We start from the raw sequence: 23,291 nt of genomic DNA on the forward strand, positions 1-23,291 counted from the left end.
TCAATATTATGCCTAGAAATGACCAAAATGCATTTGAAAGCTTAAGAAATGCACTTGTTGAAGGAATACATAAATCAGAGGGTTTACTGATTACAGTATTTTTGGAGGGAAAGATTTCTAGCCTGGGCTGGCAATTTCTGCATGTCCAGTTTGAGTGGAATACTGTCAGAGAGATTTGTCTCCTGGAAACAGAGTTTCATAAATCACAATACTAGCTTTTCTTCTTTCTTTTTTTCTTTTTTTAGAATGCCATGTGAAGCTCCAGCACATACTCAGAAACTATACTGCAAATGTAAATACTGTAGCTGCTTGAAAACAAAACTTTGCAAGCAAAAGAGGTCACTGACCACTAACATTTTGTGAGTAGACCTTCATTTTTTTTTTCAGTGAGAGTTTGACAGAAACTGAAACAGCAAAACCATTTTTTTGCATCTTTGCCAATTTACGCCTTCTTTGGAATTAAATGTGTATCTAGGCTGACAGCTTATGTACAGCAGACTCCACTTAAGATAGACATGGGTCGTCTGGATAATTGGATAACAAGGAGAAAAGCTGGTTTCCCAATCAAGTCAACTAGCTGGATGACTGGAGTTATCATTTAGGTCACAAGGAAAGTAGATTTTTGGGGGTCATTTTCCAGACCTGGTTCTTCTCCCATCCACTGTCCGACAGCCCTTGGCAACTAGTTGGAGTCAGAGATGGAAAAGACCCGTCAAGCCATCTAATTCCCCTTCCTTGCAAATGCCGGATTATTCCTCATGTTTTTAGCATCCTCCAGTTTGATGTTTCCCGTATAACCAATCTTTGGGTCATTTCTGCCTCTGCCCATAGCCAGGACCACCGAACCGGTGAGACGTTGCCAACCCTGCTCTGCAATGCAACGGGGTAGGTAAGAAACATAGACACTGTGAGTATCTACTCCTCAAAGTGGTCTGTGTACCGTGAGCATGCGTTTCCTCCGCACTACTGCAGCATATCAGCCCTGATTACTATATAAATCTACGTGTCAGCTATGTCCTAACAGTTAAGGCATTAAAAGAATCTATTTATCTCTTGCCATTAAGTGCATGTCAGGACCAGCTGAGCGCTTGATAAAGGCTCCCTGTCCACCCTATCGCCCATTTTGTCGTTGTCCACGCAGTGGACCTGAGCACTGCACATGGATGTTATCTTCGCATTCAGAGTTAGAAATTTTCATTAATTCAGGTTTCAGTTCAAATACGACGTTGCAAGTTTCATTAAATCTCTGCAAAATGTATTTAAGGACTGAAGAGAATCCAAGGAGCACAAACAGGAGTTAAAGGCATGCATAGCATAAAGACATGCATAAGTTAAAATCAGTCATTTTAGGATTATTAGAGGGAGGTTTATAACTTCCATAATTTTGAGTCCAATGCAGAAATATAAACACTGTCTTTGGAACCAGTACCCATACATAAATCAACTACCAACAAGCCAATTTACAGCGTCCTTCTCTGCTGAACTCTTTGCTATCATTTCATTGAGGTGAGTGGGCAGGAGAGAATCCAAGCAAGGAAGAGCTGCGCTAGAAAACGGAACGTTTTTCAACGATAATTCAGTTCAGCCTCGTTTTGTTAAGATGTAAGTGGTTTTGGGGGAAGTGAAAACTACCCTACTTGTTACGAGCCAAGAAAGACACCTCTTCTTTGAAGCAAGGGTAACGTACCTCCGAACTTATCTTTCCCCACTTATTAACCAGCAGACAGATGCTAGCACTTTACCGTGCTCCACAGCTTGACAAACGGCTGGCTGGCAGCCTGCCGCGAGTGCAGCCACGCATGGTGTAGCGAGCGCTAGTCGACTCCCTAGGCAAGTGCGGCTTTCCAGGTATCATCTGAGCAGGAGAGGACTTTTTATGGCCATCTGGTAAGAAGAACAGCTCAAGAGCTGTTAGGGGATGGAAGTGGAAAGGGCAGGGGAGTTCACAGCCTTATCACTAGGTTTTCTCTGCTGCACTGAGTCACCACACGCCCAAATCCTGAGAATAAAGTGTGTTAGTGATAGAGAGAATCCCACGACAGGCAGGAAAACACAGAGTGGAATGACAGAGAGAGGAGGGTGGTGGGATGGGGTGAGCTGGGTCAATGCTCATGTTACTCACTACTGCTGCTTACGCTGGCTGCTTTGAGATGGCGCCTGTCTTACACTCGCTATGAAGATTTATATGCCTGGACTAAAAGCAGGGAGAAATCTCTTTGGATGAATTTTAGCTCAGTGATGTCATCTCCAATAAAGAGTTCCTTTCTGTCTTTACACCTGCGGTACTCTGAGCCTGATTTTATGCCAAAGAAGTTGGCACTCACTGCTGTCAGCTGGGTTTGGTGAAAATGGAAGGAAAACACAGACCGCTGTCTCTGACAAAGTTCTTGGTTTACACTATGGTATAATTCCAGTCTCTGGGGCAGTCAGTCACCTTAACTTGGCACGTCTAGATGGCTTCGGCTTTCAGAGAAGGTGTTCCCCTCGCCTCTCCCCTAACGCACACAGCCTGAGGGGAGGTGACCTGTTATCGGAAGTGGATACCATCCCAAAGTTCACTCTGAGCGCAGTATGGGTCAATAAGCGATGAAATACGTGCCTTCATTTTCACAGCCTGTTTTTCCACCTTCACAGCCCTTTGCAGATGTGAGCTGATTAAAACCCACACCGGCAATGTGAGGCATCTCTATCCTCACTGCCGTGAGAGAGCACCGGAGTCACGGGCACGTTAATGCCTCATCCAAGGCAACACGCTAGGGAGAATTTACACCAGATCTGTAGCTGAGACCCACACCTAGTGTTCAGCCAACTCCTTCTGTTAATACCAAATCTTAAACCATCCCTCGACTCCACCTTTTTCAGGATGGGAATCAGAGGACAGTCAGTTTGAAAGGTGACAAGCTGGGCTCTGAAGGGTGCTTCTGCACCGCTCGGCAGCTTGGCTATTGCTCTTTGCACCTACGTACAAGGGCTTAAACTCTGCTTCTTTGCAGCCTCCTCCTCCAGCCGGGGAGAGGCAGCCGCAGTTTGGTGACCTGCCGCGGGCTACACGCTCAACAGCGACCCACCTGCAAAGCCCGGGGACGAGCCCCTTCTCCAGCCGGAGCCGGGCAGAGCAGGGCGAGCTCCGGGCAGCGCAAACCCCTCAGCCATACCGGAGGGCATCAGCAAAAGGAAGAGACAGCTCCTGCTCTACACAGCCCTCCAGTAATGTCCGTAGGTCGGCACACCCCTACGTTTCTGCTAGAGCTCGTCCTCTTTTTTCCCTTCCCAGGCAAGCTGCCAGAGGAGTGACAAGCGAGCTGGCAGCTGATGTTAGAAGCCACCATCGCTATTAGCTGCTGGTGACCACACAAATGGTGCCTGGATCGAAGATGGGCTTAGTCCTTTTACTAGAGGGCGTTTTTAAAACAAGCCAAAATTAATGGAGACAATAAAACCGCAACAACTGCGCTTTAACATTTCTGAGCATCTCCTACCACTGGGCCCCTTCTGAGCAGCATAATCTCTGACGTGCCATTCCATTTACTTAAACAGATGATATAATTTATCAATATAATGGACACTGATGAAGATGGATTAATTTGGATTACAGAACCAGCGCTTCGCAGTGGCTCTATTCAGGACACAAAACGAGGATGCGTGTGATTATGACATTGTTTGGAGCAGGGTGGGCAAGGGCAGCAATCTGCACAGAGACTCGGGTGCTCCTGAGTTGGCCGGGAGGGAGGACAGTCCTTGTCACAGCTATACGGTAAGGAAGCTTCAAGCACCAGTATTTTTCTTCAAGTTACTTTAGGCTTCTCAGACTATGTTTATGTGATCTACCAAAATTTTCCTTTTATAAATGACTTATCTCACACTAAGGAGATCCCCATAAAAGTTAATTAATCAGCGAGGTAGTGTAGAGAGAAAAGAAAAGGCAAAACTTAAAAAAACAAACAAAAAAAAAATCACCATTGGGTGAGATGTACGTGATCTCTGATCACACCTCTTCTTTGTACCTGTTCCTGATCCCACTATGTCCCTGCTGGGAGACTCGCACATCGCATCGGCCAGGCGCTCCCGAAGGCCCTCTTCAGTGTGCTCCATGGAAGACATGTGACGGAGACCGAAGTTCTCGGGCCAGCTCCCACACACCTCCAGCAAGGTCACGCTCCGGTCAAAGGCACCTTCAACAGACAAACGGGAGATGTTTGGGAGACCCCGGGACCAAACTACTTCCACACATACTATTTATTGCATTGGAAAGAAAGAAGCACTCGCATTTTGAGTTCCCGAAACGCTAATTTTCGCACATTAGTTAAAAAGTTGGTGTTAGTAGCACAGCAGGAGCAAGCAGAGCCCTAAGCACTGAACAGCTTTGACCAAGCAGGAAAAAGGTTAAATGAAAAAACCAGACCCAATTCTGGTCTCACACTAGCGCGAGTCAGGAGAGCAGCATAATGACGCTGATGTAAATGACACGTAATGTTAAAAAACTGTATACATGTTATCAAGCACATGTTAGACAACCAGAAATTATTTTTGAAGTTGATCTGTCTTCCACTGGGCTGCTGTTGAGCGCTCTTGCCCTTCTCATCTCAGACAATGGAAATAGTCAAGTCATTTCGTCTTTGCTAATGGGCACAAATTTTAGGTAAAGTCCCTTTCTTGCTCTTCAGCAGAAAAGTGCAACGGTGTGGTAGACGGATGAGGAAAGGACGGCTTGCTTTCTGCCTTGTGCTTAGAGTATGTCTACTGAAGGAAAGAAGTGAGCCCTTCTTTCAGTCTGGGATATCTGTGGATCTTCTCCGATCCTGCACTGTGAAATTTTAGGTCAAACGTGAGCTAACAGAGACTCTTTCATCACCAGCGCTTTACTGAACATGGTGGCTATTGTGACAGAGCGCACGTACCTACGGAAGATACTTAAAATAATTCCTTAGCTTGCAGTTATTACCTCATTCACAACAGGGTATGATGTTCTGCTGAATGCAAAGATTAGATTCTGAATTCAAGATCACTTCAAAGTACAAATTAAAATTATTCTACTTTATTATACAGCAAGTCTTCTGCGAAGGCTTACTTAAATCATTCCCACTTGGAACAAGATTACAGTTATGCTTTGTTGCTTCAAGCACATACCATTTACTCAACTATTAGGTAACTGAATATGCAGCATTTATTGTGCCTGGTTTCTGCCAGCCTACCGAGGGGAAAAAATGCAAATGCCAATGTTTCTCAAAGTTAAAAGTACATGAAACACGTCCTTGTTATCAGGCCTTTGGTTTTCCCCTTTGATCAGCCGTCAGAAACTATCTACGCTTGTAGTCTGTGACTGTACAGCTTCACAGCACACTCCCTGCCACTGACAGGTGGTAATAGAAAGGGTGAGAGACCAAGCCCCGCGGCAGGCGTCCCTTCCTCTGATAACGTCCAAAGTACCGGGTGATAACCGTTAGTAAACACTCGGGCAGCCGGTTAATCCATACATCAGCAAAGAGGGGCAGATAATTTTGAACTCTAATGGCATGGACAAAAGCACCAGGGCTGGCATTCAGGGATTTATATGGGCTGCAATGGTGACTTCTGGCTCCTGAATTTCATCGGCGCGCACAACTTTGATTTATCTCTTTGCCTGGCTGCAGAGTAGATTCCTGGCACTAGAAAACCATCAACACTAAAATGGACCTCTACAAAATGGGACCGTGGCTCTTATGCGATACGTGCACTTGAACTCTGGATGAATCCCAGTTTAAACCGAGAGGAGGAATGACCAAATATTTCAACTTCTAATGGGTCTTTGGATTTATAAGGTTACGCCAGTCTACTAATTTGTTTTAAAGCAAGGGTCCTTGAAGCTTGTTTGAGAAAATGCAGCGAGGAGGCGAAGTAATTTCGGTGATGTTGAAGCCTCTGCAACATTTCCATATTGTCAGCTACCCTAACTGCAGGAAGAAAAGCAGAATTTGGTCTTTTTTTGAAGCGTCTTTTTTCAAGTCATCCTCCTGGGGTTTCACGCGACCCTGAGACCCCCCACTCCGCATATACTCCAAGACCCCACTGATTTCAGTTGGTTTTGATAGGGCTGTTCGTGTACCTGGAGAGCTACCGGGGGGGCTTTTACATGGGCCCCCCCACAGCCCAGGGTGGCAGCGGGGAGACGGCGAGCTCCCACGGGTTTGCAGGGTTGTGCCAGAGATGAGAAATCTCTTCTTTGCCAGTGGCTGCCCTTATTCCGAAAGTGAGAAATGGGAGCATTTCTGCTCCTATAAGCAGACATATGAATAATAAGGCAAATGGCTTTTGAAGCTCTGCCAAGATGCCTGCATACGTGTACAGGGAGAAACTTCATAGAGCGCCGGTCTCTGGCTCCTGAGATACTTGAGTGAGAGCAAAGGAGACAAGTGCAGCGTTACCCCTGCAATCAGGGCCAAGAGCTGCCAAAACTTCTTAGCGGCAACGTGTGAGGTTGCAAGTGTTAATGCAAATGCAGGTTAGAGGGATTAACTGCACAGAAAGTTTTCTTGTAAAAAACTGTAAGGCTGGTGACGCTCTAGTTTTATCTTTCCTCCCTTTTCACTCCTTCTCCATGTTAGGAGTACACATCTGGCAATACCATTCAGGTCCAGGCATCCAGCTGTGATCCACCAGCCACCGCTGCACCCCGCGGGTGATCACCCTGCCTGGGAGGGACGGGCGGCGGGGGCAGAGGAGGTCTGCGCACCGTCATCTGCTCTGTGTTGCCGCGGAGTCCACAAATTCCTCCTTATTTCAATATACATGCTGATAAAACGGGTTCCACGTAAAGCTGAACGTGCAGATGTGTGACCGAGGTTACTTGGGGCGTGGGGGTAGAAAATGGAACCTTGCTCGAACAGGCAGATCCTTTCCTACCATAAAGCCCCGGCTCTGTCCCTCTCCAATGTAAAACAAAACCGTTTCAGGAAAAACAAGACCGATCGTCATGGACCTTCTGGTTCTTCTTGCCGTTGCATCAGCAGGCAGCGCACATATCAAGGTTAAATAATTTTTTTCAAGGCAGAATTAAGTCCTGGGTATTTTTACACCTTGGAAAATTCTTTTGTGAGGTGCATGAAATGGCAGACGGGCTGGTTGCTCCCCAGGAGCCTTTGGGTGCTTTGCCCTACGTACATCGTTACCAACGGCACACGAGCTAATGGCATTAAACTTACACTGACAGCAGCTAACCATATCTTTGCTATTTATTAAACTGTATTTTCTGGCTGCCTTGCTCTCCCCTTTTCAATCCTAGTATCTCAGTCGATAACGTATCAAATTCCCCATCGTCGGCCAGAGAGAAGTTTACAAACAAACCTCAGTGGAGCATCCTGCTCTCAAAATCCCCCAAACCCGCAGCCAGAACCGCAGAACCACTGCGGCTGAGCAAGCTCCTGCTGATTCCAGGGATTACTGGAGGGCTGAGAGAAGGCAGACGTCACCCCGTGCCTTTACTGACAAACCGCTGAAATCCTACTGACAGCCACCACTATCAGACCTCGACGTGTGAAGCCCAGCCTGTCCTCTGTCCCCCCGACCTGATACAGCTTTGATGGTGGAAGAGGTTCCACCTAAAAGGAGCAATTCACTTAGAAACAACTCAAGAAGCAAGCAAATTAGGTATTATTTTGGTCAAGCAAGTACTAGTGAAATCCTGGTGAAACCTCATTAAATCACTGAAAAAAATCCCATCGACTTAAAATTGTGTCAATATTTCATCCTATCGCGTGGCGCTTTCAAGCTAGCAGAACATTTACTTCTCCTCTTATTTACTGAAGATGAAACCGGGTGGAAATTAAGACCATCGGCCTCCTTTGTACTGATCCCAAGCACCGTCCCAGACCCACGGCACTACAAGTAAAAAACAACCCCAAATCAAACCAAACGGAACAAGCAGAAGCCTTGGCTTGAACATCTAGGTCGAAAGTACTTTGTTTTGCAATTCCAGCGCGTTGAGCTTTACACTGCCCCAAACACTCCAAGCTAATCCTGCTCCACACGCAGGATTTTCCTATTGAAACTTGAATTTTCTCCCAATACCGATCTCCCACTTCTGTCCTTCCACGGACATTCGCCTCCCAACGAGCACTGCCCTTTACTCACGCCGCTGCCGGACGGAGCAGAATCAGGCCCCCCGTCTTTCCGCTTAACGTTTCTCGCATTTTTTTAATGGCAACGGCTTCTGCTATTACTCATACACCAAATTACCTTGCTTAGAAGCACAGGATTTGTCTTCCGCATTGCAATTGTTTCAAGGCTTTTAATATAAAAGGAAAATAAATTCTACAGAAAGAAAAAAAAAATAGCCCGAAACCTTGGAAACGTCCTTTCATTTCACAGTTAGCCCTACCAACCGAGACCAAGAAAACCAGAGAAGCTTATTTTCTTCTCCGAAAAATCTAGTAGTAAAAAGTATTTTTACAAAATATTTTAATGCTTCTAGCGTGTTATTTTTCTAAGTCAAAATAGCTAAGCTAAATCTTTCACCATAGCCCTTTAATTCGAAAGCCAGGGGAAATTTTTTTCATTAAACCTCTGGACGGCTTTGTTTAAAATATGAAATCAAGTAGCTCCATTTCCTGTCTTCTAAGGAACAGTAAATCAAAAAGAGTACGTTCTCCAAAAATACAGTAATGGTTCTATTAAAGAGCTTGACAGTTTTGAGCCTCACCTTGCATATTGCAACATACGTGTGAGCAAAAATAACAGAGTAAATAGGAGAGGAAATGACCTGCCAATTTTAACCGATAAAAGATGCATCCTTCTCATGGAAGGGATGGGGGATTGACCCCAGGGACGGCAGACCCCGGGGCGCGACCGAGACGGTCTCGGAGGGAGAGGAGGGGCTGCCCATCACCAAGCCCCTGCCTGTTCTGGCCCCTTCAGAAGCAGGAGCGGACTTTGAAGGGAGTCCCGATCCGCTCGGCACCGGACGCGCCAGTAACCACAGCGTGAGCATGACAGAGCTGCCCAGAAAAACCTCGTCCGGGAGCGAGAACCCCACGGGCGTGTGAGGAACCAGCGCATGGAAATTCCTCACCCAAAGTAGTGAGTCAAATTGTAACATACCCCGTTTAAATATTAATGGTTGAACTTTCCTACAGCGTTTGCCAATTCACTTCCATGCCATCACTTTGCTACTCCAGGGGGAATGCCACAAAGCAGCAGCTCTTTGTACTCAGAGGGGGACCTGTGCAAATGCCTTATTTAAGCGTGGAGGAGGTGGAATCTCCCCGACCTGCCCCATACCTGACTTCTGAACACGTGCCCGCGCTCGGCAGCACGCGCTGCTGATCCTCTCCCGTGCAGAGCTCACACGCTGCCTTCCCGCTCTCCCACGGCACGTGCACGTCAGCTTACGCGTGACAGACTTTGTAACAACTCACCTCTGTGCGGGGCTGTTAAATCAAGGCGTGAGTGTTAATTATTGCTTTTGGAAAGGATGGCGGGAGCTACAGCCTTTGCGAGTAACTCTATTCCCTCCCACGGAGTTTCTTTTTTTCCAGAATCGCTCACAGTTCTGCTATAAACAGGACATTACTCACCAGCTCTGTATCCTGTGCGTGCACTTAATTAATGGAGACTTCACTCGGGGTGCCCAGTCCCACAGGACACGAACACTTCCAAATCCCTTTGAACTTTTGGCTAAGTGAGGCTGAGAGGTTCCTGCGTCCCTCCTCAGCGTGCTACAGACTTGTAAACAAAAATACTGTTTATTCCTCTGCCATTATTTCTAAATGAGCTTTAAGCAAACATGCAGCTGCCCGGAGGAGCAAGCCTGGTGGGGGGGTGGCCCCGGGAGCCCCCGTGCCCAGCGGCTCTGCGGGGACGGAGGTGGACGGTCGGGCAGGAGGTTGCTCAGCCATCGCCCACGTCCGATGCGGCAGTGGCCACACCGTCCCGCTGCCCGGCTTGGGACACCGGCCAAGGCGACGGATGGCAATGTTCAGGATGCCAGCGGTGCTGCGGTGCAAGCTCGGCAGGTCCTTAGGGACCGTCTCGCCCTCCTCCCCGCCGCCCCGACAAACGCCGTCTCCTCCGGTTCTGCACAAGGGGTTAACCATGGGCTCAGGAGAAGCATTTCAGATGATTAGGAACATAGCCAGCGATCACAGCCATCGTGAAGGCTTTCAAATGTGAGCGAGGCTGCAATTTTCAGAGCTGGAGCAGTGAGATATTTTTATAAATACATAAATCTTTTCAAGGAAAAACAAATATAGAGGAAAGAATGTAAACATTATTGTAAAATGCATAATAAAATGTCTGTTGTTTGTTAATTTTGCTCCTTATTATCCAGTCTATCTGTACCACCGATGTTGAAACATTTGCCTTTTTTTTTTTTTAAACTCCCTTATTCATTTAAAAATAGTTTCCTGCATGTTATATGAATAAGCAAAACCTAAGGTCCTAAATCCAGGAGAACTTTGAAGTATGAAACCCATGGTCTATGGGAACTATGTTTTCATTAATCAAAGTAGATGTTTCTAAAGCCATCAGATTTATCATGACTGGATTTCATATGTGAAACCCAATATACACACAGACATACACTGCTTGTCCTTTTGGATTAGTTCTGACCTTTTACTCTCCTTTCTGAAGGATCTGCCTTTCCTCAGAGCAAGGCTGCCCTGTTTTACCACTGCAGCAGCCAAAGGAGCCTTGACAAAGTACGTTTTCAACCCTCCGCTTTCTGTGTCTGAGTACGAGTCTGGGTTACGGTCAAATCATAAATGATTAAGTGTATTTATTAAACTCTGCCTTTGCCTCGAATGCTCCCTGCGACTCTCTTACGTGCCATCCAAACTGCAGTTTCACACCAGCTCGCTGGTAATACACCTGGCCACCAAACGAGGGACCCGAGCGTCACCGCAGCACCGATGCCGAGCCCCGGGCTGGCACAAGGCGAACCGAGCCCCCCAGAGCCCCCCGAGCATCGCTGAGGGCTCCCGCAGCCCCGGCCGAGCTCCTGGCTTCCCCAGAGGCGCGGAGGTTAGCAAAAGGACACGGGAGAGAGACGGGATGGTTTAGAAACCGGAGGCAGGATGTGACAGCCATCCAAAGCAGGACTTAAAAGATAAAATATAAAAAAATCTGTGTTTGGTGTCATCGGGGAAATTTATGCGGCGGTTTTGCAGTACCAGAAGCACAGGACTTTGTCATCTTGCTTAAAAGAGCGAGATGCTGGGGGCGAGCGCGGGCTCTGCCGCGGGCACGGGCGGCTGCCACCGCGCGCTGCAGGCACCGATGGGGAAGGCGCAGCTCAGCTGCAACCTAAGGAATACCGTGCACTGAAAAATAGGATTGAGTGTATTTGTACTCTTTTTGCAATACTGGATGCAATTTATTTGGCGGTCTAGAAGCAAAAAGAGATGGAAACTACAGTATAACTGGATGCTATTATGATTTTGAAAACAAAATACCCCCTCATAATAAAACTAATTTCCAAGAAAAAACGCTTTTTTCCCTTGAACAGCAAGATTCTTGCATATTTTAACTCTTTACAGCTTTGCAGAATCAGAACGCCTGGAAAAAATCAGGAATGCTACGATCAGCCCCAAGCCCCCTTAGAGATTAACATTTCTTTACGTTTAATCCTGACATAAAGGAGAGTATCCTGAAGAACAGAGAGTTCTGCACGACGCGGGGCAGCTGGGGTGGGCGCGCGTTACCAGGTACGATTCTGCACAGCAGAAACTTCACCTGATGTTCTTTCAACCTCCAGGTCTGGAAATTTCATTAAAAAAGGATTCGCAAAAGATCTTCAGCGCTTTTCAGTTTTTGCAAGGTTGGAAATGGTTTCTGGCGGTATTCGCATACTTATAATTCTCAGTCCTGGTTAAAATTAGAAAATCCAGTAACTTTTTTTTCTCCTAGTAAAGTTTCCCACTCTCTGAAGATCTACAACTTAGTTAAGCTTACAGTAAGACGATTACTGAGATTTTCAACAATGCCTAGGAAATTTAAACACACAATGAATTCCATTAAATCTCAGCGGAGGCTTTTTCAGACGAGTCTTTATTTTGTTTTACTTCTCATCTGAATAAAAACTGTGACTTTATGATGCTGAAGTCTTTGTATTGGCTTCACTGGGAAAAGCTGCGTAAGGTGCAGGAAGGATACATCTGGTATTTCTGCGACACTACATAACGGTGCTTATTTCCTTATTTTTTTATATGCCAAGTCATTTCTGAACACTTTGGAAGAGGTTTGCAGGCATACCCTCTCTTAGCGAGCTCACTTTGCGAGGTAGAAACATGCCAACTCCACTGGAGGGACTTGAATAATATATTACTTCCCTTAAGAAAACAGCAAGATTTATCTTGCTTATTATCAATCTCGTGGCATGTGCAAATGCACACATATATATATATGTGTACAAAGGACACATAATGGATTATAAAAGGCTCATATTAACCCACAAGTAAGGAAAGATCTGACAACTCATCGGGGTTTTCTGGATAACTAAGGTCTTATGTTACACTTTCAGACGCAAGTGTGGATTTGTCATATTGCTTGAGAATTAGCGGTAACTGTCTGAGCCAAGGAATTTAATTCTCATTGTTTCATTTGAATTAAAAAAATCTTAGCGTTGAAAAAACATTGGAACTGTGCTATATATTAATATATCACTCAAACTGTAATAGGAGACTCTTTCTTGTGTAATAGAAACAGAGAGTGTAATGCTTGGAAAGGCCAAGTTCATTGTGGGTACAGTTCCTCCGCAGCTGAACAGCAGCGGATATCGTATCTTAAACTCAAGGCAAAGGAGGGGTGAGGGCTTCTCTGTCGCACACCTGCCTGGATGGAGCTGCCCCGCCGGGATGGATGTGGCCCAGCACGCTGCCCTAAACCCTGCCCCAGCATCTGGAATGTCCTCCCGCTCAGCAGACCGAGTCTGCCAGAGACAGGGACTTCTGCTGGGTTGTGGGTAATTTTTTCTTTCTAAGTATTCATGGAATCACAGAATCATAGCATCGTTTAGGTTGGAAAAGACCTTTAAGATCATCAAGTCCAACCGTAAACCCAACACTGCCAAGTCCACCACTAAACCACGTCCCGAAGCGCCTCATCCATACGTCTTTTAAATACCTCCTGGGACGGTGACTCCTCCACCTCCCTGGGCAGCCTCTTCCAGTGTCTGACAACCCTTTCAGAGAAGAAATTTTTCCTAATATCCAGTCTAAACCTCCCCTGATGATACTTGTGCACACAGAGAAATGTTCACCAACAAGGAATAAGCTGCCCAGGGAGGTGGTGGAGTCACCATCCCTGGAGGGGTTCAAGGAACGTGTGGACGAGGCACTGCGGGACATGGTTTAGTGGGCATGGGGGGGTTGGGTTGATGGTTGGACTTGATGATCTTACAGGTCTTCTCTGACCTTGAGGATTCTGTGATTCTGTGAAGGGGAGATAAAGGTGCAGTTTCTTATTGGCTAGGAGAAAGTCTGCAGAAGAGAATCTGTAGGAAAGCGGCCGAGCAGCCATCGAAGCTCCAGAAATGTGAAATTTGGTTTATATCACTAGCAACCAGTTAAGAACAAAACTGAAATATTTTTTGCATTGTAAGAGCAAATGTTTCTCTGGTCTCATATCACCTTTTCCAGATGAAACATTTCACAACCCAGCTGACATATAAACAGAAACCAAAATATTTTCCTAAGGTGCATCACTAATCCCACTCGTGGCCTCTAACTTGTAATTTATTTGTCTTACCTCACTATGAGATAATGTACGCGCCGGTTCCAAGCTACTGCCTAGTAAGTACTTGTACACAGGATAAATAAATCTCACTTGCAAATACTAGGCACTCGCTGGGTGTTTGGGAGGAGCTCGGAGGGTGATGGCTGTTTTCCTGCCATGCCCCTGCCCGCGGCTGCCAGCCCAAAGCTGCAAAGCCGCCTGCGGCATCTGCAAGCACGAAGCATCTGCGGTTTGCAACTGCTTCAGAGAAATCAGCCTATTTGAGTCCTTTAGAGCAGGGGGTTCCACGTCGGTAATGGAACTCCTTGCCACGCGCCTATGCCGTAACCGGCTTCTCCTTAGGGAGTGGCAGAGGAGCTACCACCTTCTTCTGACACTTTCTGCAGCAAATCCCACTGTGTTAACATTCAGTTTATTAGAGTTGCATCTAATACTATGTTCCCAGCCTGCTGTAATCACAGCTTCCCTGCAAGTAAGTATTTTAACGTATTTCACGAACAGCATGAGACGGATTCAGATATGAAACCAGAGCGATGGAAAAGTTTGTGGCCAGGGCAGCCGAGAGGTTCCATTAACATCAGAAACTGGTTTGGAAACCTACCCTTGCTACTTACTAATTGAGCGACCGAGATCAGGGAATGGAGGAGAGATTGCAAAACACACTTAGAGGGCCAAATCCTTAGCCAAGGCAAAATGAGTTATCAGCGCTGATACAAAGAGTTTTATGGCTTACACCAGGGAAGAGCTGGAACATCAAGGTTTAAGTAACTCACCCAAGGTCACTGGGCAAGTCTGTGCCAGAGCTGACCAGAAAGGAATCTTCTGTCTGAGGACACCCCAGTGCAATGCCACATCCTCCTCAAAGGTATGGAAACAGGGATGGGACCTCCAAAGCCACCGACTCCTGCCCTGGCCAGGCAGCAGGTCCCAGATGCCTTTCCATCAGCTCTGGGCGTTTTGGAAAGCGCTCACTCCAAGCCTCTAGATCCCTCCGAGATCGCTAGGAAAATGTGTTTCTTTAAGGACTACAGAGAAATGTGAAATTTTATGTTTAGAAAATAACAGAAATTCAAAAAACCTTAAACTTGTTTCCTTGTAAGCATTCCAAGTCAGGGAAGATAAATTCTTTTGGCCCGATTCTGAATTCATTAGAAGCACGTGCCAAGTTCCACGAACTAGTTATCTCAGCTCCAGCAAGGACTGGACCTACAAAGCCCTGAAATCTCTGGTCCCAAGCCAGCTTAAGCATATACTTAATTTTAAGCATGCAAATAGCCACAGCGACTTCAATGGTAGCATACATACGCTGAAAGTGAAGTGTGTGCTTAAGTGTGCTGCTGGAGCGGGGCCAGAGCACTTGGTGACTTGCAGTACCGAGGTCTGATCTCCCACCAAACCCTGTCCAAGGGAGGGATTTCGCTCCAGCCGGGCAGGCTTTGGGAAGGCCAGGCAGCACCCAGCTGCTCGGGAGCCAGCAGACCCCTCCTCGCCGCCTGAAGTTTTCCCCTGCATACATTGAGGAGGTTTTGCCCTTGTCACTTATATTATCCATCAGACATCTGCTGGCTGGATAAGGCAGAGTGACATTGCAAGGTGAGATGATGGAGTGAAAAAATTATTGCAACTGGCATGTCCTAGCCTAAGGCTTTCGGTCATTTAACTCATCTCACTCTCATCCTTGGAAAAGACTGTACTCAAAGGGGAGGAGATTTACCCTTCCGCATGCCTCATGTTTGCACTCGGCAATTTGCAGAAACAACTCCAAATGCAAACAGGAGTTAGGCAGAGATGGCTCACCGTTTACGGCTAAAAGCAAAGCTTTCAGGAATAAGCAAGAACTACTTAAAAAAAAAGTCATGCGAGGACTCCTACTGCCTTGAATAACACCACCATTTTGTTACGTGACAATGGCACGCTGACCTCCTCTTACCGAAATCACAAAAGGTGACTAGAAGGGTGTGCCTATAGGATGTTATCCTTATGGGGACAAATTAAAATTAAAATTTTTCTTACTAATGTCCTTATCTTGGAATTTCTCTGCCTCCTCCCATCAGATCCCTGCCTATGAGAAAGCCCGCGACGCACGGGTCTTTCAATGAATGGTAGATGAACATTTGAGCATGGGTTAAAGGCTGCTGCCAGATGCTCGGTGAAACTCCTTGCCTTCAGATGAACGAGGCTGATGTGCACCAGTGGAGACGCTGAGCGGAGGGACCACGCCAGACCCCCCCATCCCCTGCAGGCTTCCGCCCTGCCGGCTGCTGCCCGCGGGGAGCTGCCTCACTGCTTCGGCCGTACCCTTCCATCTGCATCGCTGAGATAAACCCACCTCCCACCAAAGCAGAAAGGGACAGAAAGTGGGTGCGTCAACCCAAACGAATGCAAAAAAACCCAAGGGTGAGAGGGAAGTCTGATAACTCACGTTGTGCCGTGAATTTATGAACTGCAGCGTGCTCTAACTCGGAAGCACAAGAACCGGATTTTTATAGTCAATCTTCTTTTTTCTTCCTTCAGTAAACCCCGTTTTGGAGGACTGACGGCAAGGACATGCTTTGCTGGGATTTATGAAGCAATGCAACCTATACTGTAATTTGGGATGAACCATTCAGCCAGAAGCCACCAAAAGCCCAAAGGGATCAGGTACACAGAGAGGGATGAAGGAGAAACTTTGGTGTCTGGAAGTCCAAACCACGATGCCCCAAATCCTTGCTTGACCCCACAGGCCCTGTCCCTGTCCGGCAGATTTCCCTGGATCCAGGAAGAACCCCCCCAGTTTTCCCAGCACCTCGGCCCCTTCCCAGCTCATCTGGGATGATCGAAGCGGGTGTTTCTCCCTACCCGCTTCCCCAGGAGGGCCCGAGTCAGCCACTCAGCTCAGCACGCACTTTACAGCGCCCGCAAAACACGCTTCATAGCACCGACCGGCTTAAGCACCACGGCAAAGACGGGACCGTTCACACCCAGAGACGGAGCTGCCCCGGTAGGCACAGCCCCGCCGGCCAGGGGAGGAAAGCCTGGCTCTCCCCAGGGACCCCGGCACCCACAACCAGGTACCGTGACCTTCTGGGTTGCAATAGCCAAATCCTCCTGCGAACCCAGCTTTACTCCATGTGAATAGTCTGACGATTATAACCACGCTGCTTGCCAAGGCAAGACAGATTCCGAGAGCTGCAGACTACCATTCTTGTGGACAATAAATATTCCACTGAAATCATAGCTTGTACATATTTAAAAGGATAAACCTGCTACTAATAACTACGGATCAAACGAGAAGGTTCCAATTTTTATGCCAGAAAGCTAACAAAAATCTTCAGCGTGTTATAAACAAGTATCCATCATTATAAACTAAGTTCAGCATGTAAAAAATCCAAAGATGGAGTTTATTGTCTTTAATGGCTGAGAAATGACAAGTGTGTTTGGTTGAAAAGGAATTTAGCAAGAAGTAGTTCTGTATAAGAACCAAAATCCGTCTTAAAAAAAAGAAAATCACTGCTGACAGTTTTACAGTAGAATTAAGCCGCTGTGAACTCTCAGAAGTGGGGTTAATCACAAGTTTCTGGGGAATTTAATACGGAAAAGAAATCTGATTATTAGGGAGAATCCTACAACTCAGGTAGAAGCTGATCCTACACCTTTCCCAGTCTAAAATTATGAGTCAAACCACTGACATTTTGCAGAGGGGATTGCTTTCCGACAGCCTGCTGAGCCACCTCCCTTCTGTCAGCAGTGACGATCTGCAAGCCCATCGGAGCAACCTTGTGTCCCAACGATCTTCCCAGCAGCATAAAGCCATCCGCGAGTACGCCTGGCACAAAGTGTCGCAAGAACAAACTTGCTTTAAAACCAGAAAGAAGCAAATCCAGGGAGGTGAGCAAGTGGGTAGCAGGTACCGGCTAACGAAGTATATGAGAGCGATGCACCAGTTCTGATGATGTGGCTGTGTAAATACAAGTAGAAGTATTTCCTACAGTGGGCAAGCTCAAGGGTGGAAGCTGTCCAAAGGGAATCTCTGAAAAACCCTGGACAGCAGCAAAAAATGTGACAACAAACTTGCCAAATGTTTTAGTGCTCTGCTGAAAGATCAAGGTGGAAGGAGCCTCTGCGCTGGAAGCCTTGGAACAAAGACAGACTTTCCTGGAACGGAGCGTGTAACTGTTCAAACATCGACCCATCATCTCAGTTGTGACCCGAAGAAATAACAATAATAATTTTACAGAGAGAGAAGAAAAAGGAAAGGGGGAGAAAGGAAGTCAAATCTTCTGCCAGTTCCAGGTACATTGACCTCCCTATCTGCAGGTTAATTTAAATCAAGGGAAGAGGAACAAAAAGTGGGACACGAGATGAAGTAAAGAAAACATTTCTAAGTACGCTAAGCGACCAGATTGGAAATGTATCCTGGGAGAAGTAACTTTTCCTAAGCATGCAAGTATTACCTTTGCTACATGAAAAGGTCAACAGAGGCACGAGTAGTTTCATATACGGCGAATAGATTCAAAAGGTATGTTAGGGCACGTTCAAAGCGCCGAGGGAAACGGTGCTGCAGCTCTGGTGTCTATCAAGCCACGTTTATTGATGTTCTTGCTAGCTGAGGCAAGGTTTGGGAACACGGATCATAACACCATTTTTATACCCTATAAAAGTACACTGTGAAGTGATGAGAAATGCGGATTGTTGAGTTGTGCCAGGCAAGTCCATTATAAAGAAGGAGCGTACTTTTTCGTGAGGCTTTTTTTACAATGCAAAGAGTAATTCTTTTCTTGTTGGGAAAAAAATTGGGAACCCTCCAAAGCATATGTTTCACAAATCTCCAAAAAGTGGAAAACAAGATTCCAAGAGGAGAAGTGTAGGAGGTGCAGTGTGAGAACACAAGTTCAGGACAAGCTTCCTGCATGTCCGGCGCTGGGGACGGACGGGGCAGGGAGCAGCCCAGCACCTCTGCTAGCACGCTTGCAGTCTGCACAGGGGCTCCCTCCCCAAGCCGGTCGCTTCATAACTGATCTTAGGGCAGTGGAAGCTGGTTATCCTCTCCACAATTACAGCAGGTTTTGTTTAACTGCGTTCAAAACAGGAGGCAAAATTAGAGATGTTTAAGACCACCTGCATTTTCTGCTTAATCGAGCAGAGAACTGCCTTCTCATTCCAAGGTGGAGAATTAGCATCTTAACACCTTGTTTCTCCAAGACATTTGACCTTTGTAGCTCTACAAACTAAGACACTGGCTAATTTTCATCTAGTTGGACACCGTTCGGAAACTACTGAGGAAGCGGGATACGTCGGAGGAGTTTTGGTGAAATATTTAAACTGGAGAGTTGCCACTGAGCTGAAGGCACCTTTTCCCCAGAGACCCTGAAGCCCTGCCAGGGCACAGCAGAAAGAGGATGATAAAGGCCTTCAAGTGCAGAATTCAATCTTTTTCACGTCAACTTTGAAAGTCAGTCCCAAATCCATGCCCGTATCTAAACATGTTAGTTTGTCAGGTGGGATAAGGGAAAGCCTCACCTAAAGAGGTCATGTCAGTATGACCTTCGGGGTCGACGCAAACAAGGCTGCAAAGATTTCCTTATGACTGGAAACAATCCAGAGACTGTTTCCAACTCATTCTGTAGACCGCTGAAACCAGAGCGAACGGGAATAGTAAAATAACTCCCAGCTTTATGTCCGAGTCCTGTTGACACCACTCTGACCAGCCCAGTAAAGTCATCTGTCCATCTTATGCCTTAGTTTCTCCACCTGTGTAACAGGCATGAGACGATACAGCTACTTGACTTTGGTTTTCCAAAAATAAGTATCTGGGAATGCTCTGAGGTCTCGGTAGCAAGTCAGCGCATATCGCTGCTCACAAAAGACCCCCTGTAGCTAACAATATGACTTCGGAACACCTCGAAAATCCAAACCAGATGAGTGCTGTGCCCATCTACATCAAAACGCTGCTGTTTTTCAAACCACCCTGTTGTTAGGTCAAAAAGCCTGCGAGGCCTTAGCTTCCGTGGGCTCTAGCATCAAAAGTTTTGGGCAAGTTTAGAGAACCCATCCTAATACTCACAGCAGTGAAGACAAACAGCCTAAGCCGAACTGGAAACCTCACTGTTCATAAAGAATGAAATTCACCTCCGTGCTGAGAGCAGGCGCAAGGCCAATATACCATTTAAGACCCATTTTCAGGGCTTAGTAAGACTTAAGTGGCGCACAGACCTTGGGTTAGCCTTCGGCACGGGAGGAGAGCTTACCCATAATAAACTAGCAAGAGCCCGTAGGGCAAATTTCTGCAGGACCTTTGACAGGATGACAGCTACAGAAACGTAATAATCCAACAGACTTGTAACCACCGAGTCCACCTACCCTTCTCATATAAATAACAGGTCCAAGACAAAGGAAGTGGAAATTAGACGCTTGTGGTGAATCGCAGAGAGCCAAAGACCTTATAAGATACCCAATACTTACATCTACACTTAATTAGGAGTGAAACTGCAGACATGAGACCTCAACATGTGGTATTCACATGTGGGCTCAAAAATACTGTCAAAGCCAGTTTTCGTTGAGGGTATGATGCAGAGGGAAAGTTGGGAGATGCCTGAGAGACAACCCCAGCCGTCCGTGTAATGACACACTGTGCTCTACCAACTCAAACCCAGGGGCTGCTCCAGGGCTGTTCGCGCAGATGCCAAAATTTGCCCTTGCACCCCGTGCAAGCCAGACGACTACAGAGAGCTCCTGAGATGTCTCTTGTATGTACTGATTGAGCAGTTAAACCTAAACAAGAAGAAATCTGAAATTCAGATGTTAGTGTCAAAACTAATAGGAAACAGGATGCAGCTATAATGCAAACACAGCGGTCCAGATTCTGGTCTCAGTTACGACCCAGCAAGTCCAATACGCGTGCAGGGAAAATGCTTTCTGTTGAACATTAATGAATAATTTTGCCTCATAGTCTTAAAAATAAACTTAAAACTTTTCTTGACCCAATGTAAAATCCCAGCAAGATTTTTTCCAGGAATAGGCACAGGACAAAACTGCTTGTTATCCTGATATTACTTGACTTCAGAGACGCCTACGACAAAGTCGGGGTCTGCTGGTGAAATCACAGTTCCACCAAAACCAACAGGAGTTTCGCCAAGGCATTCAGTGAAGGCAGGGTTTCACCCCAAATCTTTGAAGGAATATAATTTTCTGAAGAGAAATATACATTAAAACACAAACAAATGCTTTTCTACAGATATTTTAAACAGGTTTTAAAGAAGGTATCTAAGCTAATCAAGAGTGCAAATATGTGGATGTCATCTTCACGTTGTGTATAAACAATTCATCACAACTCACATTTCTACAACACTGTAGTGAGCTGGACTAGCTCTCTGCGAACAAAACCAGAGACATCTGCAAATCGGATTTAAAATCTTTTTTTTTTTTTTTTTAAAAACAAAATGATTAAAAGTTGAAGAAACACTTCCATATGGAAGAATCTTACCCCAACAGGTCACCACAAAGACACTTCAAACACAATAAAACAGGAAGTGCTAAAAAAAGCATAGCAGCTCACAAAAACCCCCACAACCTTTTCCACAGAAAAAATATATGTCACCCTGGGTAGAAAAACCATTTGGCAGCGTAATGTGTCTTTAATCTGCTCAATTTGCTTATTATAGTAAAGGGTTAGAGGAATTTCCAAGCAGTGGCCAAAAATACTACAATGCTATCCTCCCCTCGAAAAGTAAACTTACTTAAAGTGAATTAACTTCTTCAACTTAAATATTTCAAAGCTGAAAGTACCCCCACGGAAAAAAAGCTCCTGTCCACGAAGGACGGTTGAACTGCTCCGACCCAGGGCCAGCAATCGTTTGTCCTCGCCGGACTGTGCCCGGCAGCCGCTCTGCTCCCGAGGCAGCTCTGCAGCGCTGGCGGGAGGTGAGCAGTGAAAACCCAGCTGAGCTTTTTATATCCCTTTTATTGGACTTCAGAAGGGCAAACGTACTTTGAGGCCCCACAGAAATAAAATATCCCGGTATTCCTCGACCCGAGCCCTGACGGCCGCGTGCACGGGGCTGGGAGCGGAGCACGCGGGAGCAGAGCACAGGGGCACTGCTGGCATCAGAGCCAAACGCTGGATTGCCCGACGTCAGAAACAAGTTGATTCTAAGCCTATCGATGCGCCAAATCGCTTACCGGGTTTGAGAGCCTTTAAAATCCAAGGTAATAGTTAGAGGAGATAGATATAAGCCAGAAAACCCACCTCTGAAGACGCACATTCCTTTTGCGCCTACCCTAACGCAAACGGGGCACAGGGCGATTTGAGTTAACCTCACTCCCGATGTTCTCAACTCTACTGACTTGAGTGTTTGGTCATTTTAACCCTGGTATTTTACAAAAACGCTACGTCAATTTTCCAGGTTATCTACAATTAGAAAACGGTGCATGTGACCGACTTGCAACCGCCCGTGGCACGGGTGGGCACAGCCCCGGACCGGGGGGAAAGCCAGCAGCATCTCTCCTCCTGGCTGCCGGCACTACAGAGATGCCTGGAGGAGGCCGACAAAGATAATAAGAGGAAAATTAAAGGAAATCAAGGCTGTCTGCTCTTGATATTTAATATCCATGAACTAAAGACAGAAAGGTGCAAAAAGCTTAATAGTATTTGTGGCTGAAATTAAAACTTGAAAAGAAACTTATAGTGAACAGTAATGTATGCAATGACATCTGGGACTGTAATCAGCAAACTGCTTTCAAGAGCTGCCAAAGCAAACAGCCAAATAACAAATCCACTTTACAGATCATCAATCTGGTCGGGCACTTGCCAAGGTAAATAGTACAAGGCTGAAGTTTGCTTTGCAAACCAGTGAGCTGGGAGTTTAGCAAGGCCTGCTTCCAGGACAGCACTGCCGGGGCAGGGTCTCGCAGGGCTGGCGCAGAGGGAAGGTCAGCAATCCGGTATTCAGCCAGTGATTCGGGGTGCGTAGAAAGAGGAATTATATAACCAACATCAGGGATTAAAAATAAAGAGAGATTCAGGTTATGTTCATCACTCGTTTCATGATGACAACTATTAACATCGGTACAACTCGAGCAGAAACCCTCAGATAAAGCAGAGTTTATTGTAACGCTGCTTTGCAGATTGGGCCACATTTCATGGGAACTCCGAAACGAAGACTGAAAAAAATTAGTAGGAAATGAACCTTCTTTTATTTTCAAATGAGATAAAATCTGGCTCCAACTACCATATTTTACATTTTAGGGAAGAGGATATAAAACATCAAACAGTGATTTTTTTTCATTATGAATGCAAGAAAGATAATTTATGGCGGCTGCAAAACATTTATTTAAGAAGTAAAGCCTTTATGTTCTGTATACAATTTATAGGGTTGTAAAAGAAAGAAGTGAAACAACTGCAGCCATAACATGTGCATTTATGAATAATAATTGTAAGTCCGTTTTGTTAAATACAACTTCTGCTTCAGAGTTCATTCTCCAGTTGACTGGGACGTCCTCGAATGCAATCTCAGATTTGTTTAATGTTACACTTTTGGCTCTGAAGAGAAGGGGAGTTCAAGACAAAATTGCTAGGCAGTGTATGTCAAGAACTGAACAGAACAACAGCA

At 46.1% G+C, this 23,291-nt stretch overlaps 1 protein-coding gene across 4 annotated transcripts in view; it reads right to left on the minus strand.

Annotated features, from left to right (window-relative positions):
• The window catches only part of BCAS3 (BCAS3 microtubule associated cell migration factor), a 370,279-nt gene that overhangs the window by 19,302 nt on the left and 327,686 nt on the right, over positions 1 to 23,291 (minus strand). For all 4 annotated transcript variants that reach the window (XM_059829121.1, XM_059829119.1, XM_059829120.1 and 1 more), the window contains one exon: positions 4,005 to 4,172. In XM_059829121.1, coding sequence (XP_059685104.1) covers positions 4,005 to 4,172 — 168 coding nt within the window. The remainder of the gene's footprint in view (positions 1 to 4,004; positions 4,173 to 23,291) is intronic.

The sequence above is a fragment of the Gavia stellata genome, chromosome 25 (assembly GCF_030936135.1).
Source record: "Gavia stellata isolate bGavSte3 chromosome 25, bGavSte3.hap2, whole genome shotgun sequence".
Taxonomy (NCBI): Eukaryota; Metazoa; Chordata; class Aves; order Gaviiformes; family Gaviidae; genus Gavia; species Gavia stellata.